At 44.6% G+C, this 20,412-nt stretch overlaps 1 protein-coding gene across 7 annotated transcripts in view; it reads right to left on the bottom strand.

Moving 5' to 3' along the window:
* Nucleotides 1-4,194, bottom strand: part of ASAP2 (ArfGAP with SH3 domain, ankyrin repeat and PH domain 2) — a 413,895-nt gene extending 409,701 nt beyond the window's left edge. For 4 of the 7 annotated variants that reach the window (XM_029595830.1, XM_029595833.1, XM_029595832.1 and 1 more), the window contains exon 1: nt 1,909-2,459. In XM_029595830.1, coding sequence (XP_029451690.1) covers nt 1,909-2,034 — 126 coding nt within the window. In that variant the 5' untranslated portion in view covers nt 2,035-2,459. Of the gene's footprint in view, nt 1-1,773; nt 1,873-1,908; nt 2,460-3,637 lie in introns of those variants that run through there. The other 3 variants (XM_029595831.1, XM_029595835.1, XM_029595837.1) reach the window with 3 other exon arrangements.
* Between the last annotated feature and the right edge of the window lie 16,218 nt (nt 4,195-20,412).

The following is a 20,412-nucleotide window of genomic DNA, read 5'->3' as shown; positions in this document are numbered from 1 at the left end:
ACCAAAGATTCAAGAAAAACAACTACAAATTCTCCTATATAATCCACCGTAACAATCAATCAAAATATTGTGCAGGTTGGAGTGGAGGTTAGAGCAGTAGGCTTGAACTAGGGAAGCTAGGGTTCAAATTCCACTGCCACTTCTTGTGACCTTGGGTAAGTAACTTCACTCACCCTCCATTGTCTAAGGTACAAACTTACAGGCCAATGCAGAGAGGTGCAGGCAGCACCAAGAGCATTTAGAACACACAATTTAACCTGCACTTGAATGCTTATTTTGTGAGCATAAACCTTGCTGTTCATTTAGCAAGGAGTTTTATGCTCACAAAATGAGCATTCAGAACTGTGAGTACTGCTTAGCACCCTTGCATAGAAAACTCATGCAAATGAGGGCATTAAGCACTGATAAGCAGTACTCCCTGATGCAGAGAAGAGATATGCCTGGCCTAACCCTGGTTTGCTTAGCACTGGAAACTTAACTCCTGATCAGAGCTGTAGTTGTTTCCAGCACTACTGCTCTGGCTTTTAAACTCAAAGAAAATTAAAAAGGGAGAAAGAAAAGTTGTCACAGACTGGGAGGAAAGAGCTCTTATCTGGCTAAGTGGCAGATACCACCACTTAGCAAGAGAAGTACTGACTTATCCAGCTAAGTAGCAGTGGTTAACCATGCCAACTAACCATGCAAGATAGCCAGATAAGTCAGAACTTCTCACTATCTAGCCACAGTTCACTGCTACTTAGCAATATAAGTACAGTCTTATCCGGCTAAGTGGCAGTGGCTAACCACACTAGACAGTTGAATAAGTATTGACTTATCCAGCTAAGTGGCTGTGGCTGCCACTAGCTGGATAAGCACTCCCTCCTCCAGGTCAACAATAACTTTTTCCCATTTTTCAAACTTTTTTATGGATTTTAAGGGCCATCATAAGGGGTCAACAATAATATCCTCCTCCACCTCCAGAGTTAAAATGTGTGTTCAGCATAAGCAGAAACGCACATTTTACAAATGAATGAACTTAACTACCAATGCATTAGCATAGCATTAGTTTACTGCATCGGGGAGTTAAACAAAAATTGTAATCTGTGCCTTAAAACTGTGCACTGAAATCCAGCACACAGATGCATAATCCACAGATTATGAGCCCTCCGAGGACAGAAATACTTACGGTACCTGAATATAATCTGCTTTACAGTGGTTGAAAGGGGGGAATATAAAATCAAATAATTTCATTTTGAAAGTACACGAGAAAAGTAATTATGGTCATGCTTGGTTAGATTGTTAACAAAAAATGAAGCACAATTTTTGTCCTGTTTTCTAAAGATAAATTTTTCTGACTAACCAAGACAGTCATAAAAAATGAAGCTTTCCCATACAGACAACACCGATTTGAAGGAACCAGATTACATATATGGCACACAACACATATGAAGTCTTAAAACACTATCTAAAAACAACTGCATATGAATTTACATATCCAGTTTATAGCTCAATCCCTTCACCTTTTACGATGCATTCTAAGTATACCATTCACTTGGGAGCCGGACTGAAACTATAAAGCTCAGTGCATCTAAAAGCCTATATATTCAGTCATGATAACATGCAGAAAAAGCAGATGTGTTACCGAAACACCTCTAGAAACAAATACCTAGCTTCAAAACAATGGATTTAAATTAACCTCCCCCCGCCCCCATCCCCATTTCCTTGCATGTATTTTTCTGGGGGGGAAAAAAAAAATTGGAAACAAGACTCCAGTTCCCTAGACGTGCTCATCACCTGCCGATGCTGAACTCTAGGTACAACCGGGATGGGGGTACCTTCAAGCTCCTTTCCTTTACCGGGCAGCACCGAGACCGAGAGCCGCCTCTTCCCGGCTCATTTCCCCCTTCTTCCTCCGCCCCCCGAGCTCACCTCCTCGATGGCCGCCACCGTATTCTTGCACTGGCCCATCCGGCTGGTAAAACTGGAGGCGGTGGGAGCCTTGTAATCCTCGTTCGTCTCCGACACGAATTCCGACACGGTGATCTGGTCCGGCATGGTGGGTCGGGAGGGGGACGGGCCGCGCTCCCCCTCTCTCTCGCGCTTTGCTCTTCCAACAACAAAAAAAAAACCAAAACAACAAATAATAATTAACTACCAAAAATTAAAAAAAAAAAAAAAAAAAACTTAGGGTGGAAAAAATGAGCACGAACGATTCAGCCGCGCTGTTTTCCTTCCTGCCTCTCACAGAACAGTTTCTGGAGAAAGGAGGCGTGAGAGGAACAAGAAGTTCATAAACTACTGAGGGAGACGGAAAGATGGAGGGAAGTGCAGACAAAAGGTTTATAGGGATTTTGTATCCAGAACGGTTTCCATTTTGTAAAAGCTTCTCTGTAGCAAAGGGCGAAGGAAAGGAAAAAAAAAAAAAAAGCTTGGCCCGTCCTTGCCCCGCTGCTCCCGCCGTCGCTCTCCCGGGCCCCGGCTGTAAATAACCTCCTTCCCTTTCCCTCTTGGGGCGGTGTTTGGGTTTGGCTTTTTTTTTTTTTTTTTTTTTTGTGAATGAGGATTTGGAGCACGCGCACAATCCAAAGAATGAAAAAAAAAAAATAGGAGGGAAACCCAGTAAAGTGGTGGGAACAGCTGGAGAGCGCCAGAGGGGCACGAGCCAATGCCGGCCTGGTCCTGCGACGAGCACCCAGGGAGAGCGCGTCAAAGCAGACCCCCGCCGGGGGGGGGGGGGAATAAAAAGAAAAGACAAGAGTCTGCTGCTGCTGCTACTACTATTACAACACCCGCGCTCCTGCTGCTACCGGGAAAAGAGAGCGCAAACAACTAGACAGGTGCTTTATTTTTTTTTTTTCCCCTTTCCTGTTCACGCCTCCCTACGTTGTACCGTTCCCCGCAGGTTGCACAGATGAACTGCCCCAAGAGAAGAGAGAAGGCACCAGAAGAACAAACCCCGCTTGTACCCGCGAGTAGGAGCGGGCGTGCGGGTAAGTTAGCACAGGGGAGGGGTGTAAATAAGCCAAATTCCTCCCTGAGCCACTTTCCTCTGGGGTTTTTTCCCCCTATGATCTTTGTATCGCACCAGGGTCCCTATTTCTCCCTCCACTCTTTGGAATGGGTACCCCCAGAAAAATCTCCACACGACTGCCCAGAGTTTCGGTGCTTCTGGCTAGTAGCATGAAACACGAAAGACTAAACAGGAAGGGGGAAAGGGAAGAAACTATAGAGGAATTCAACAGGTAGAAAAACACAATGCCACCTTGGGCACAACTTTCATGATTAAACAAGTATTGCTTGCAAGTAAGTTCCCGCTGATACATTGCAATCCCAGGCAGTTATAAAACTTTTGGGTACCCAAGAAGCGTTATCGGCTTGTTGATTACTGTCACTATCTTTGTGCACAACACTAGAATAAAACATGTGGGACCCAAACTGTGATATGCTTTTATCTGTGATAGAAAAAATGGCAAAAAACAGAAACAAAATATCCTGGTCAGCCAAAAGGTATCAGTTTTAATGGTCCTTTTTTTTTTTTCTTTTATATTTCAACCAAGGCACTCTCAAACAAAAAAAGGGGCTAAATCCATCCTCAAAAGAATTTGATGTCCGGGACTTGCAGCCCTTAATAATAAGAATCTGGTAGACAGTTAGTCACCTTTCCAGCTCGTATATTGTAATCTGCAGCAATAACCCAGTCTTAGCTATTCCTTGTATAGCAACCTCCTTTTTACTGTGTTGTACTTATCGCCATTTCCCAGCTGGGACATGTCCTGGTGTGCAGTGCCACTTCTAACTCTTTGATCCTGGATCTGATTTCTTCTGATGATCCAAACGTTTCCAGGTCTTCCCAGGGAAACTGGTTTCTCTCGCCCTCTTTTCATTCAAAGGCTCTTCTTTCTCTTGGGACCCAGATCCAAATCTCTCTAGCGCCGCTCTGAGACACTCCCACACCAGGGTCCTGGCAAAAGGGCAAGGAGCTAGTGTTGTTGTTTTTTTTCCCGTTTTAGTTAAATCCCAGTGACCAAGAAACCTCTTCCAGGTCGTAGGCAAGCTCCCATAGGCTCATGAAGTCAGGTGACTTCCTTCCTTTGTTTAGAAAACTGTGCAGGCTAGTTCAGGGCATTTCTTCTCCCAACTTGTTCACCTTGCGTACGATGGCGCTGCAAGGGCTCAGTCTCCACAACAATGACCCCCTTGCTAACCTACCCGACTCCCTCTCTAGGTTTAACTTGATGCTGTTGCCCCGTTCCTCCCCTAGCAGGGCTGCTTGCTATTTCAGAACCTGCTGCTCCAGAGAGGTGGAGTCTGCTTTTCCTTTTTGCTTGGGAAAGTTCTATGGGGTCAGCGGCAGCTGGTGGGAGGGGGGCGGAGCAGCAGTTTGTGGGTTTTACCCCCACCCTCTTGGTACTGTTCCTTTTTCTTGGAGCAAGAAAGCCTCGCTTTTTTTTTTTTTTTTTGTGGCTTGCATTGCATTCTTTTTTTCTTTCTTTTCAATTAGGCTTTCCCCACCCTTCCCTTAGGCTTTTTTTTCTCCCCTCCTTGCTGGACAAGTGCAGGCGGCAACTCATTCCTCTCTAACAGGCCGATAACATAAGGCACGCTAATGATAGCACAGCTTTTCAATCCTGTTTTAGTGCACATTTTTCTGTGCTGTTAATTCTAGTATTTAACAGGGGTTTTTAACTTCTAAAAAATGTATATTAAACCAGGAATAAAAACCAGTGCTAAGATTAGGATAGGTTCATGCAAATCCTCTGTAGGCAGCTTAAAACATTTTCTTAAGCTGGAAATTTAACTGCTGGGTCAGAGCAGGAGTAGAACTTAACTCACATTTCTTTTGGTCATGTTACACTATAGTGTCTACAATATATCTCTCTGGGCACAGGATTGAATAACGTTGGCCACTACAAATGTGAGTTTACCTTGGACCCAGGGGTTTAACTTCCAATACAAACTCTCAGGGTGGGCACCTCCAGCTGAACAGTACACCAGTGCTGTGCATCCCAATGTTGGCATACTGTTTGTACACTTTTCTCAGTTAGTTGTAAATGCCCACTCCAGAAAGCAAGTTCTTGCATCTAAGACTATTTTGGCAAGGAATGCAAGTAAAATCAAAGCATAAGCTCTCTGGGGCAGGTGTCTACAGCTATATCCAAGCATAAACTCTGCTGAGGGTACCTGCAAGTGATCAGGACACAAACGTTGGATGCCCAATGCCAAAGTGCATACTGTTTAGCTGAAGGTGCCTGCCCCATATGCTTTGCCAAAATGGCAAAGCTTGTTGCCATGCATTCCAACTCGTGGGCACATTTTTTCATGCAAGGCCATTTTGACAAGGAATGGCAAGTAAAATAAAAGAATAAGCTCTATTGGCACCTATCTAGATGAACAAAGCATATGCTGGATGGGCACCAACAGCTGAATATTACACACTTTAACAAAATGCACATATTGTCCAGCTGTTCAGGAAAACAGAACACCTGTAATTGGTGCCTGCCTCAGAGGACTTTTACTAGAAATGTAACTCCTAGATCTGAGGTAAACACATTTCTGGTAGCTAATGTTGTCTAATGTTTTGCCCACTGTAGTACCCCACCTTGGACCCAGGAAGGATTTAAATTTCCAACATAAGTTTCTGTGAGGCTGGAACCTAGAGCCAGATAATGCATAAGCTCTAACCAGTACACCAAAGTCGGGATGCACAGCACCAGTGAGCATACTATTCAGCTACAGGTGCTTGCCCCAGAGAGCCTATGTTTTGTTCAGCTGTAGGTGAAAACCCCCGAGAGCTTACATCGGAAATGTAACTCCTTCTTTAGTCTGAGGTGGCGTAAACTCACATTACTGGAAGTAATTGCTTGAAGTTTAAAGGAGCGTGACCAAAATGGCCTTGCAAGCAAGACTGGCATTGGACATCACAATTTGGATACAATCTCACATACAAGGCCATTTGAGCAAAGCATGCCGAATGAAATCAAAGGGTAAGCTGTTTGTAACAGGCAAGCACAGCCATTAGGGATTCACGGTACCAAAGTGCATACTGTTCAGCTATAGGTGCCCAACCTGGAGAGCTTACCCTGTGATTTCACTTGGCATGCCTTGCTCATATGGCCTTGCATGCAAGACTGTGCCCAAGTCGAGAAGCCTAGTGCCAGTCTTGCATGCAAGATCATTAGTCACACTCCTTCCATCTTCAAGCACTTACCTCCTTACTGCTGTTTTAAAGCACTCTTCTGCATCAGTGTAGTTTTTTCAGGTTAACTCTCATTTTAGCGCATTTTTTCATTTAGCACACTTTTTTTTTTTTTTTTTACTTCTCGATTTGCATCCCATTAGCTTACTCTGTTTCAATGAGGAGAATAAACAAAGGAAATAGATGTTGAGGTGTTGAGCAACTCTAGGATGAGTCTGAACTGAACGGATGGATCTGGCAGAGGAGTGGTGGAGACCCCCCTCCAGAAAAAGATACACTCAAGGAATCTGCAGGTCAGGAGCTTTAAGGAAACACTGCCTTGGGTGGATCTAATTGCAGCCATAGTGAAAGAGGAAGTACAAATCCCAACTGCAGATTACAGTGGAAAGTGGCAGTAGGGACTGGGTCCCCTAGAATGAGGCCCAAAGAGCACAAGCCAGTCCTAGGCTGTGGAGGAAGCAACTATGAACAGCAGATATAAGGATTAAGGAAAGAGTTGTTTTATTACTGCATTATTTTGGGACTGTCATTGTTTGATAAAGTAAGGTAATAGAGACTTTAAAGTAGTGGGATAACCTGGGGCTATGTTTGCTTAAGCCCAGATCACCAACTGGGCTGAGAGAACCTGAATCCATAGCTGTGACACCCTGGAAGGAATAGGGTAAAAGACCATAAAGACTGTAGTATCTGGGGGAAGCCAAGCAGGACTGTGGATAAACACCCCCAAAGACTTAACCAGTGTTTCAGCTTCTTATTTAACTGGGGAATCCCAGCTGGATTGTGCCTGGGAGCGTGGCTGATGGCACAGACTGATGACAATTTATTTTCTTTGATTTCTGTGTTTCCTTCTTTTGTTACCCATTCTGTTCTCTCAGATTTTTCTTTAGATTTTTCCATCTTCTTGCCATCTTTATTCTTCCTTTTGTTTCTCTATATTCTACCTATACTCCTGCATTCTCCTCTACCCTCTCCTCCTCCTCTCTCACATACATCCTTCCTCCCCATATACATTATTCTGTACCATTCACATACTGTTCTCCTGCTCCTATCACACTCTCTCATCTTTCCTTCCTCTTCTCATTTCTTCTCTTACCTTCATCTCTCTCCTCCATATTCCCTCCTTACTTCCTCTCATCTATCCTTCCTCCTTATAACTCTCATTTTCCTATAGGTCACCTTCTCTCTTTGTGGAAAATTACAGTATTTTAAGGAATTATTTTAGATTACATGAAGAACTTTGTTCTATGATAGAAAGTAGTGGAGCAGAGAATCACTAATATTATTTATTTATTTATTTATTTAAATTCTTTTAATATACCGATGCTCAAGACAGGGTCTTATCGTACCGGTTTACAATAAACTAGGGGGGTAAACCCGTTAAACCAGTTAACACTGAAAGCGAAAGTTACATTACAACAGGGAATGTATAACCAGGCTTTTTTGAAGAAAAGTAAAGGGATAGATTAACAATTTCTAATTGGAGAGCAGCGCATGTAAGTAGAAAGCAGTTGCGTACATGGTAAAATTATATACAATATATACTATATTTACAGTGAAGTCGATTAGGCGAGTTACAAGAGAGCGTAATTAGCCGGAAGACAGTTCCTTTGTGAGGCGAAAAAAACAGACGCTACTGAGGGGTGTTGGACCATGTGGGTTACCAGATAATTTCTTTAAGGAAATGCTTGGGCAAACAGCCAGGTTTTTAATTTTTTTCTAAATGTGAAATGACAACGTTCCTGGTGGAGATCTGGCGGGAGATTGTTCCAGTGATGCGGACCAGCAGTTGATAGCGCTTGTTTTTCAATTGTGTTGTGTATAACTGATTTGTTAGGAGGAGTCTGTAGGGAGTTTCTGTATGCTGATCTGGTTGGTCTTGCTGAGGAGTGAAGTTTGAGGGGTATGGTGAGTTGGAGAGATGTCTGCTGAAATATGGTTTTGTGTATGATGGTCAGTGTCTTGAAGAGGATTCTGTAGTGGATGGGTAGCCAGTGAAGTATTTTAAGAATCGGTGTGATGTGGTCCATGCGGCGAGAGTTTGTGAGGATCCTGGCTGCAGAGTTCTGCAGCATCTGAAGAGGTTTGGTAGATGAGGCCGGAAGACCAAGCAGAAGCGTATTACAATAATCAATCTTCGAGAATAGTATGGCCTGAAGGACTGAGCGGTAGTCATGGAAATGTAATAGGGGTCTTAACTGTTTTAGGACCTGTAGTTTATAAAAGCCTTCTTTGGTGGTGTTGATTAATTTTTTAAGGTTCATTAGTGTATAATTACTGTATAATTATTTGATATAAGGCCTGTAAGTTCTGAGAATGCATATGCCATTTTTCTTAGCTTGCCTTGTAACAAGAAACAAGTTATGAGATCAGTTATATTAAAGAGCAGTTACTCAGGAGATTAATGGTGCAGATATTAGGAAAAACAGGACAGTAGCAAGTTAGCCACACCTAACTGTTTGCTGATGTGTTAAGGACAGACAGTTGGAGCCTGAAGAACACGTGGGAGTAGCCCAGAGAAAAAACAAAACTAGGTCAAAGGTCAGCAGAATCAACATAAAAAGACCTAATTCAAGCTAACTGAAATCAGAGAAAGAACAGATCAGAGGAAAAGCTTGTTGGACATTTCAGTGGTTAATGAAATGCCTGATGGTTCTTGTTTTCCAGCGCTGTGCTTCTATCTTTCCAAAGGTATATAAGACTCACATTGGAAACTGTGAGGGGAAATATCATTGTATATATTCTTTAATGCAAAACTAATCTTGTATGCTTTGTTGCTTATTTTCAGACTTTTATAAGTAAAGCTTATATACTTATTAATAAGTGTGTTGTGTATTCTATGACAAAATAACCACCAATTTTCCTACCCTCCGCACTCTTCTTTTGCATTCCCCCTTTTCTCTCTTTCAGTCCTGAGTTCACAATCTTCCCTACTCTGTCCCCAACTACCTGCTATCCCTCCTCACCCAGAGCTTCTAAGTTGCTCCTTCTGCTTCCCTTTACCAGAGGCCTCCCTCTGTCTCTCTCTCTCCAGTCAGAATGGACAGGGTGTACCTTCTGCTATCCTCTGCCCAGCACATGGAGGATTCACACTCTGTTACCGCCATCATCTCTGGGATTGAGAAGATACACACTCTGTAACCCCCAGTCTCCCTGGCAAACCCAGCCAGGGCCTGTCACTGTTTCTGGCTCTGATTCTGCCAGCAGTTACATCTGAAGTCAGACAGTAGACTCTGGAACTCACCTTATCACCCCCGACACCTTCATCTGCTCGTCAGCAGCTGCCCTCACCTCTTGCTCTGTGGGCAGGATCCCTGTTAGTGTCTTCACCAGTGCCTCCTTTAGCTCCTGCTGCTTGGGGGCCTGATGCTGCTCATGCCAGACACCTGCAGAGCAGCCCAGAGTGGGAAGGGAAGGAATTTAGGAAGGGACCTTGCATGGAGAGAGAACCTGGATCTCCTCCTCCTTCACCTGCAGACTGGCATAGGAAGAGCAGTAGACAACCACAACTTCTTACAGGCTCCTTTTGTTGCTGCCGCCAGCACCTTTCCCTCCCATGTGGTCCTTGCTAGATGTATAGAGTATTATTGTTTAAACAGCTAATTGTTGTGGAAGGGAAAATTGCTGGCAGTAGCAATAAGAGCAGGCAGTAAGAAGCTACAGCTGGCAGCCCACTGATCTTCCTGTACCAGCCCATGAAAGAAAGCGGGTAGATTTCAACTAGGGTAACGACACTGTCTCTCCTTCTCTCTACACACATCCACTTTGAAACAGGAAATGAGCTTGTATTTATTTATTTATTTAAATGTTTTTATATACCGATAACCATTTGCACATCGTATCGGTTTACATAGAACAGATAATAATTAGTGAAAAGTTATATGGAACGAATTGGTTGAATAGAATGGTAAGGAGAGAAAAAGATAAATAACATGATATGACGAGAGTACATAATTGTTGATATATACTATATACATAGTAGTCGAAGTAAAAGTGGATGGTAACTTTGTACAAAGTGTTAATTAGGCGTGGTGGATACCATATCTTCTTGGGCAGATAATTCACGGTTGTCATGGGGGGGCGATGGGGACAGTATATGGATAAATTATGGCTTGAAGGGGGAGAGATAGGGAGGGGAATGATTGCGGGGGGCGGCGAGGAAGAGAGAGAAGGGGTGATAATGGGCATTAGGGGTAGGCTAGCTTGAAGAGGGAAAAGGGGTGCCATGGGGATCAGCAATATTGTGCATGCCCCGCTGTGACTGCTATGTGGGTCCAATGCGTCTGGCAGCCAGAAGCCTTCCTATACTGGAGGTGGATCTGTTGCCATGCCACCAGGCTTTGAGAAAGCTGAGCCTTCCCTAGCTTCTTACATCAGGCACCTAAGGTTATGGAGGATATTATTACAGTTTAAATTAAACAGTCACATTTCTAAGCTCAGTCCATTCGTTATACATTCATGTATCAAAATATTTTACAGATTCACAGCTCTAACACCATAGACAGAGGGAGCGGTCTTCTCTTTTGCTGCTACCACCACCATCCTTCCTCACCGCACCTGGCTTCACTTCAGTGACTACAGAAAATATTCAGTGTAGGGCTAAAGGCCCTGTACTGGTCCCACCTCTTGCGAGGCTTTCCCTGGTAACAAAGTCTGTGTGAAAGAAGGAGGCAGAACTGGGGCAGGGCTTGTGAACATGTAGCAGCTGCCACTGCAAGATCCCTAACAGCAACAGTTGCCATAGTTCACGCCTCTCACCTTCCACTGAGCTATAGCTGTGGACCCAGTCCTACTGCTGCCCAAGAAGGTGGCTGACTGGAAAAATGACAAAGCTGCCATAGCATGGTGCCACTAGGCACAGGCCTAGTGTGTCTAATGGCATCTCAGGCCATGCAATTCCCCTGAATAATTAGGGAAAATGACTACCCAGATTGAGAATCTTTTTTCTTTCTGGTTTTCTAATATTTGGATAGATGAGTGCACAAATTCCCATTGCCTAAACCAACAGCATCTCTATCCACTACCCAACCTGTCAACTCTTCTCCCACCTCTGCTCTCCACAACTGTCCCAAGTATATGCATTTCTTTCATATCTTCCACAAGTTACCACCAACCAGCCCTTACCATGGTGCACTATGCCCAGCCCAAGCATTTTTTTAAATTCCTTCACAGTTTTGGCTGCTATTATCTGTGCATGTAAACTGTATTGGGTACAACTATCACTGGGCTAAATGGCACCCCAGGCAACCAACAAGAACAGAGGCCCATTTCTGAGGCTGCAGCGGGCCCAGTGACAGAGTGAACCGGCCCTCTTACAGTGATGCAGCCGCTGTTGTGCAATAATTTAATTCCACTGCAACTGTAGTGACAGCGGTAGTAGTGTGGCACCAACCCAGGCAGCTGCCTGTCTTGCCTGCCCATTGTAATCATCCTGGTCAAAAGTTTGATTTTCATGGTTACTAGATAAATCTAGACTTTTATTACAGCAATCCCATTCCTTTTATAACCACCCTTACCTCAACAATAAGTGGAAGAGAGAAATCTGACTGAAAATCTCACAATTTCCATGCTTTGGCAGCCTTTTACATGGGTGAAAATTGAGTTAACACATGTAAACCAGCAATGAGTGAGTAAATATGCACAAACTTTAAAAACAAGCACAAGTTTGACTACATAAAAAAGGGCATTCTGGGAAATACACTGGGGCACATATTAGATTTATACATGTAACCCCTCTTATCATGGGGTACACTGGATTAAGGGAGTCACACAATTCCCAGGGCAGCTCCTCAATATCATGAACCTCTCTTTTACTCACACATTGTCCAGGTCATCCTTTGGGAATGCCGAGGTTCATCTGGGGGGAGCTTCAACTTCCTGGGCTCCTGGTGCAGTAGTGGGTAACTCAATCTTAGTCATAAACTCACACCCCACTCTCTCTCTATTTCTCACTGGTTGGAAATTATTAAGATTCACAGCCTACATGTAAGCCCCGCGAGCTGCTTCACTTATCCCCAATGCCAGTCGGTCTCAGCACAGCTGGAAGACGCCGGAGTCAACCTCCCACACCGCCTTGTCTCTCTTGTTGGCACCAATCCAACCGACCTCAGTGAGGCAGGAACGCCACTGGACTCAGCATTGCAAGCCACCTTGCTGCCTCAACCTGGGTTTGCAATAGGCACATTCATACAAGTGCACACATAATATGTGTGTCGTGGTGAGAACCCGAGCGACACCTCAAGATGATGTCAACCTCTTGGACTATTTACGCCAAGACTCCACAACAGTTCTTCACCTCAGCAATGGGTCTCCTGCTTTGCAGTGCATGGTGCTAGCGTTCCCGAGTTCCTACCTCTTCAGCTTGCCTTCTCCTGCCTTTACTCATGTTCTCCAGCCTAGCCTTGCCTCTTCTAGTCTCATCCTTGCCTTCTTGTGCTGCTCTCCTTGTCTTTTTCTGCCTCCTTCATCCAGTCTACCTCATCCAGCTTTGCCTTGTTCATTTTGTCCAGTGTCTTCAGTGTGTCTTTGTCCTCCCTTGGCTTGACTTTCCAGATCCCGACCTTCTGCCTGGACCTGACCACGTTTTGCCTGCCACCTGGACCTGGCCACATCTGTTTACAGCCTGTGCTGATCTTGATCTGTCTCGGACTCTATCTGCCCACTGCCTGTCCTGTCCCTGGTTGCTATTGGGCTCTTGCTCGTCTCTGCCATAGGGACCTGCCTAAGACTTGCCAGCCACTATAACTCAAGGGCTCAAACTGCAGGGGAAGTGGCTAGTATAGATGAAGCTGCAGTCTGTCCTGCTATAGGATGTGTTCACCAGCTACTGGCGTAAGCCTCGTAGGCTCAACCTCAAGGCTGTATCGACTATGCCTCCGCATCATTGGCTCATGACAACCCTTATATAAATATTCACAATGGAAGAGTCTTCTTAGAGGGAAGGCACTCTTGAATAAAGCACAGAGTTGATGGATGATGTTCAACTGAAATTTACTTCAACAAAAAAAATGATCCAGGATAGGTTTGCAAAAATCATGAATAGCAAAATAAAAGTCATGACGACAAAAGCAGTGGTTTCTTTGTCCATAGCACCTCCTCTATTTACTCTTTTCTCTTTAACCAACCTAGTTTCCAAAATCCCTTCCTCATGGACCATGGGAAAAGTCCTTCAGCAACCAGCATAAGGCAAGGGATAAAATAGAAAAAAATCTCCTTGTTCTAATAATTAGCTATCTCCAAATATTCATCAAAGTTCTTGCAAAACTTAGCAGCCTTTACACACTGTTTACTGGTCATGGGATAACACAGTTAACTTCCAGTTACTACAGCAAGGTGGTACTGGCCTTGCTGCAAAACTGGTCACAAAAATTTCTAGGTCACTATCTTAACTTCCAAAATCTTTGCTTGCTCTTTGCTGGCTGTAATCAAAAACCCCATATCAACTCCATTTCTCCTAGGGAGGGGGTAACTAATCCGTCTAGTAGAGCCTGGGCAAAGATATCTCCAAAACTCTTCAACACATCCCTTCCAAAAATTCCCAATTCGCAAACAGCTCTTGATCAAGCAAGAAGAAAAACAGAACAGAGCAGAAAAACCCTCTGCACATGCTCAAGAGGCAATTTATACTCCTTGGACCCAACCCACAAAAGGGGAAGGCCAAAAGCCAAGGGGCAGACACCAAAAGTGCCAAAATCCTATACTAGCTATAAAAAAAGGGATATTTAGTGACAATGGCAAGCCCCTGCTGAACACACAAACCATTTTGTAAAGGTCTAAGTGTAAACACCCCTAAATATACACCTATCAAGGCTCTACAGCCACTTATGGGTAACCCACAGCGAAGGAACGGGCTAGTCAGGCATCGGGGTCTTCTGCCTGAATCAGTCACCTCCCCCTTGGGTTGAGCCTATATAGGTGAATTTTCAAAGGAGCTACACATGTAAATGTGACATACTATCATAGCAGTTTTCAAACACCATTTACCATGTTAAGTGTACTTAATGCGGGTAAAACCTATGGACAATTCAATAGCATATTGTGTAGCTATTTTCAAAATTGGATTTTTAAGCATGTAAATGCTTTTGAAAATCAGGCCCATAAGTTCTGGTAGCCGGTAGGACTTAAGCTGGAGGTGTACTTGAGAAGAGGGGTACAGGAGGGCACCCACTAGGGCAGCAAGGCTGCAGGGAAACAGGTAACAGAAAGGTGTCCACAAACAAACACAGACACGCAAGATAAGGAGTGCACTCCAAACTAGAGCAAACAAAGCCAAGACAGGACAGACACAGAATAAATGAAACAGAAGGCCATAACACCCTTGCCAAATGGATATGGAAATTAAATCGAACAAGGTAAGCCCAAATAAACAGGGGCTACACAATGAAAAGAAGGCAAGCAAACAAAAACTAAGATTAAGCACGGAGTCAAGGTTAGAATGGCCTCGACATGAAATGCAGGTAACTCCAAGATGAGGCAGGCTTATAATGGTGTGGCAGTGCTGAGTCATTGCTGCCAACATGGCTGCCAGCAGGGCCTGCAAGCCATAGGAACTTGGAGGACTGAGGCAGCATGGACCATGTCTACTGAGGGCCTCTGCTGGTGGGAGGACAGCACTGCAGGCAGAGTCCTCACAACAAGCTCCTTTTGCATTTCATAAATGTATGCACATATATTTAGCCACATAACAATCCAGAAGCAGGTGTTCAGCCAGCGATCCCCAGGAAGTTACCCAGACAACATTGTCTGGGAGTCTGTCCAGACATACAGCTCAGATCCATGCCAGCTGAATATGCAGTCTAAAGATACCCAAACAAAACTGTCTGGGTAATTGTAGGGCAGGTTTATACCCAGACAAAGTTAGTAGATTAGCATTGGAGAATCATAAAGTATGTGAAGGCCTATAGATTTTTAGTAGGATGCTAAAGTACTCAGATGCATTACAGCTCCAGGCTTTATGAATTAAGTGCAAAATTTTGAACTTAATATGCATTTGGATAGTAGCCAAATTTCTTAATGTGGCTCCGGATAGTATCTTTTCAGCTGCAATCTGAACTGTTTGTAGGGCTCTCATGGTTGTTAAAGATAAGCCTAAATACACTGATTTGGAGTAATTAAGGACAAGCACCTGCAAGACTGATTTAAAGTCATCAAAAGTGAAGAGGTTTTAATCTACAAAGAAGCCATAGTTTAAAAAAAGGTACTTTTAATAACATTTTTACTTGTGCATGTAATAACAAAGATGTGTCAAAAATAACATCAAGGTTGCGCATCTGCTGGCAAATAGGCACTTGGTGATCCTCGAAATGAAACATTGGTACAACAACAGAACTAAATTGACCTAGAACCAATCCAGCATCTCTGTTTTTCTAACATCCAAGGTCAACTTATTGTTAGCCAGGGTCTGATGGCAACTAGAGAGCTGGATACCTTCACAAAGGCCTCAGAAAACGTGAATGAAATAGGAACGCGGACAAAGAATGGGCTGTCATCAGCACAAAGCCCAAAATCTTGCAAAGAGGAAAAATATAAATGCTAAAACACCCTGTGCTAGTCCAATGGAAAAAAAAGACCCATGAACTGACTACTACTTATGAGCAGTTCCTCAAATAAGAAGTGAAGCATTCTAATAAAGTAGCAGAGATACCAAAGCTTCTTAAGCAGGATATAAGGATTTCATGGTCTAAGGCATCGAACATGAAGGAGAGATCCAGGAATACCAGAATATATTTAATTCCAGCATCAAAACTAACAAAAGACATCCAGGTTCGAAAGCAGTAAGGTCTCAGTGCTGTGAGAAGGACGAAACTCAAATTGGAACTGACCTTAAATAAGATGAATGCCTAAAAAAAAAAATCATGAAATTGCTTCAAAACTGCTTTTTCAATAAGTTTTGATTAAAAAAAAAAAAAAAAAAAAAGGCAGCGATGATATAGGATAATAATTAGAAAGGATAGTGGGCTCCAATGAGGGTTTTCTAAGAATCAATCGGCATTTCAAAGAAGAATGTAAAACACCGACAGATAAAGAGAAATTAATCAAACTTGAGAGAAACTCACTAATATCAGATCAAAGAGCCTTCATGACAACAGATGCAGAACCATTAGAAAGAGAAACTAACATTTGGCCAGCTGCAGGAAGGCCCAGCAACCAGCTATACTTACCTCGAAGCGCTTCCGATGTGGCCTAGATACTGCCATGCTGCTTCTGTTCTGTGCTTCCTTATGCACCCGCACAGCGCGCCACACTTTAAGGGCACCATGGCGGGAAACTCTTCTTCCGGCACCCAGTGATGACATCATGCAGCTGGGTACTTAAGTCCCAGCCACGCTACAGCAGGCATCTCAGCAACAGGTCCTCCTGCTCCTGCAGTGCACGTTGCTATAGTGTGTTGTCTTGCTTTGTCTTTTTCCTTGCCTAGCCTTGCTGTCTCTTGTCCTACCTCTATGTTCCTTTCCATGCTTTGCCTTGTTGTTTGCCTTGTCTTGGTCCCCTGTCCTTGTCTATCTGTCCATCTCTGCATATCTCCTGGTTTTGACCCTGGCTTTGGACCTTAACACTGCCTAATCTCCGCCTTGACCTCAACACCATTTTCTCACTGCCTGCCCTGACCTTAACCCATTTTTTAATTTCTTCTGACTGCTCCTTTCAGGACCCTCACCTAAGCCCTGCTGGCCCCTGGAGCCCAATGGCTCAACCTGTAGGGAATGAGGCTTGTATAGGAGAAGCTCTAGATCCAGTCCTAATAAGAAAGCACAGAACAGAAGGAGCATGGCAGTATCCAGGCCACATCGGAAGCGCTTCGAGGTAAGTATAGCTGGTTGCTGGGCCTTCCTGCAGCTGGCCAAATGTTAGTTTCTCTTTCTAATGGTTCTGCATCTGTTGTCATGAAGGCTCTTTGATCTGATATTAGTGAGTTTCTCTCAAGTTTGATTAATTTCTCTTTATCTGTCAGTGTTTTACATTCTTCTTTGAAATGCCGATCGATTCTTAGGAAACCCTCATTGGGAAACCCTCCACCGCACTATTGATCTCACAAGAATTGTGGTAACTGCTGCAGTTCCAATTCTATCAGGGAAGATGGTGGTTCCCAAATGCCTCCGGGAGAAAGTGTTTAAGTGGGCCCATGATTCCCCCATGGCAGGTCACCCCAGGATAGCCAAAACAATGGAACTGCTCCTTCACCATTATTGGTGGCCTCGAGTGAAGCATAATGTGCAGTGCTATGTTGAGTCTTGTCCTAACTGTGCAGTTAACAAGAGATCCCATGCTTGCCATTGGGGACTGTTACAGCCATTGACCATCCCTGAGAGACCATGGACCCATGTGACTATGAACTTTGTCATTGACCTTACTTCCTCTAATGGCTGTACTACTAATAGTAGATCGGTTCTGAAAGATGGCTTATTTTATCTACTCCCCGGATTCCCTTTAGCTCCAGAACTGGCTTGTCTCTTTTTTCATCATGCCTTCTGATGGCTTACCCAAACACATTCTCTCTGACCGAGGAGTGCAGTTTAAGGCAAGGTTCTGGAGAAACCTGTGCAAGAAATTTGGAATTTCATTAGATTTTTCCTCAGCATACCATCCACAAAGTAATGTGATTGTGCAGATGGAAAGAACCAAGCAAATCCTCAAGGGATCTCTAAGGTCCTATATGAATAACAACAGGAAGATTGGACATATCTCCTTCCTTGTGTAACCCTTAGCGAGGTTTTAGTCCCAAGGGCACATAAACTTATTTACCTATATCTTCGGGGCTTTTCCAACAAGTGCTTCTCCCATGTTTTGCACTCTCTATCCAAGAGCGGATTCTTTTTATGAAGGGAAGCTCTTGTTTATGGCCTGGGCAGTGGAGTGTTATTCCTTGTATATGTTGATAGCTTCAGCATCCCAAGGGGAGAGATGCTGGGACAAGGCACTGGGAATTAAATTATAAATGTACTTATTTATTAAAATTTCAAGCTAAAGTCCATTTTAAATGTAATTACATCTGAATTTAATACAGATAGAGGGTGTCTCTCCTGGGTAGGTATTCTTTGCTTCAGCAATATGGGCAGAGCTTCCCATGGTAATATATAAGTGCATTAAAGCTCTCTCAGTGGCCTACCGGGAATCCTAGTGAAGGAGTCCCTTTGAATACAGAAAAGCAGTCCTAACCCAGTCTCCAGATCATTCTTAAACACCCAGCCCTCTGTCCTGGTCCCATATAGGTGGAGATTCGGATGAGAGTCTCCAGGTCTTACTTAGTTGTTTTAAATGGTGACTCCTCATGCTGAAAAATCTTAGGATCAAGAACTTGCTATCCCAGCCTGGCTTCCAGTAAGAAGGGGTGATTTAAAAAACTGTACAAAAAAAAAATAAAAATACTTCCTCAAACCAAAATCTTCCTTAACTAGTGTTTTGCTGTCATAGATGCTTGCCACATTCAAGGGATGAATGGGCTCACTGATCTTCAGCCCCTGTCCTCTGTGTCCAGCCAGCAAGGATGACCTTCCCCAAAGGAGCAAGGTTTAAACACAGTCCCTTTTCAAAAATAGATATCTTCAGGCCATCAAACATTTCACACTGCCAAGCTGTTCACAGGTGCTTGCCACATTCAGGGGTGAATGGGCTTACTGGTCTTCAGTCCTAGTCCCAAAAAGGTTCCAGCAAAAAGTCTCTCTAAGAACAGAGGGACTCTCTAGCAGGGAGTGCACAGTGGAGGTCCTCTTGAAATAGCAAAATCCTGATGAGGTGAGGAGGCCTCACCAGGAGGGAGATGGTCATCTTTCTTGCTCTATGTCTAACCAAAACTAACTCCTAGCCACACCCTGAATGCCAAAATGGCTGGGTTATAAAGACAAAGCAACCAATCCCAGCTCTCCAGGGAGGAGGCGGCCAAGGGGATGGAAGGCTCACTGATTTTTCTGAAATATCTAGACTGGAAAATAGGAACATATAGTGGCGGACTGAAGGGTCACGCCACACTTGGGCAGAATTCTGCCATAACAATCACATTGGAGACTCCATGGGGTCATCTGCCTTCCAGATCCTATATGAGAGACATTCATATATGGTCCACTTCCTATCCTGTAACAGTCCTATGTCCTGCAGCTGACATTGTGGACCAAAATCTTGAGGAGTTGTGGCAAAAGACTCGCCAACTTCTCATCTCAGCAACTGAAAAATACAAAAAGTGTTGTAAACGGTGTTTAGTGTGCCCATGGGCCTCAGCCCAACCCAGACCTTCAGGGCCGAGCCAAGGGTTGACGGTGGCTCCGCGTGGCTGAACAATCTGCCCTTGGCCAGGCCGGCACGCTTCCATGGCCAACATCCAAGGATGATGGAAGGTGAATGGTCCTCCGACCATTCCGGGCCCTTTCGGACCTGCTGCGAGCAGCATGGAGCAGCAGGCCTGGCCTGAAGTTGAGGGCAGACGGGCCTTGACACGAAGACATGTCTATGACTGATGCAACGGCATCCAGACGAAGACACATGGCTGATGCAACGGCATCCAGGGACGAAGACACATGGCTGATGCAACGGCATCCAGGGACGAGACTCTTGACATCCACAAAGGCAACACGAGGCATGGACATTGGCACTGTCTCTCAGGGCACCCTACTCAGGCCACCCGCGGGACTGAGTCGCGGACCACCCTGTCCGTTACACGCCCTACACAGCCCCAAAGGCTGGTCACGGACCACGACGGGAGCGGGACAGCACAGGAACACACATCCGGGACATGACAGCTCAGGAGCACAGGACAACCATCCACCGGCAGGCTAGTCCACTCAGAAGTACTGCATCTGAGGGACCCCCGGCCTACCGGTACCAGAAGGCTCGAGAGCGAAGACGAGGCATGGCGAAGGAAAGAACATCTAGGAAGGCAGGAACACTAGGACGTGGAAGATCACGAAGACACCTGGACATGGACCTCAGGCACGAAGACTTGACATGGCATGACAAGACGACATCACGGTGAGGAGCTCCACAAGACTGGAAGACCTTACAAGGGCTCTGGCAGGTAGGAGCCTCCAGAGCGAAGACTCCACGATGATGCAAGGCCAGGAACAACAGACGGAGCAGCCCTTTATAGGGCTGAGCAGGAAACAGTCATCAAGGTGGGGCACAGACACTTCCTGTGTCTGGCCCTTTAAATGAAGCAGGAAGACGCGGCCGAGCGCCTAAGAGAAGCAGGAAACTGTGCAGGACCGCAGACAGCAGCCTGCACCAACGTGCGACGTCAGAAGAGGCAGGGC

The sequence above is a fragment of the Rhinatrema bivittatum genome, chromosome 3, assembly GCF_901001135.1.
Source record: "Rhinatrema bivittatum chromosome 3, aRhiBiv1.1, whole genome shotgun sequence".
Classification (NCBI taxonomy): Eukaryota; Metazoa; Chordata; class Amphibia; order Gymnophiona; family Rhinatrematidae; genus Rhinatrema; species Rhinatrema bivittatum.
This window is presented reverse-complemented; position numbering and strand designations above follow the sequence as displayed.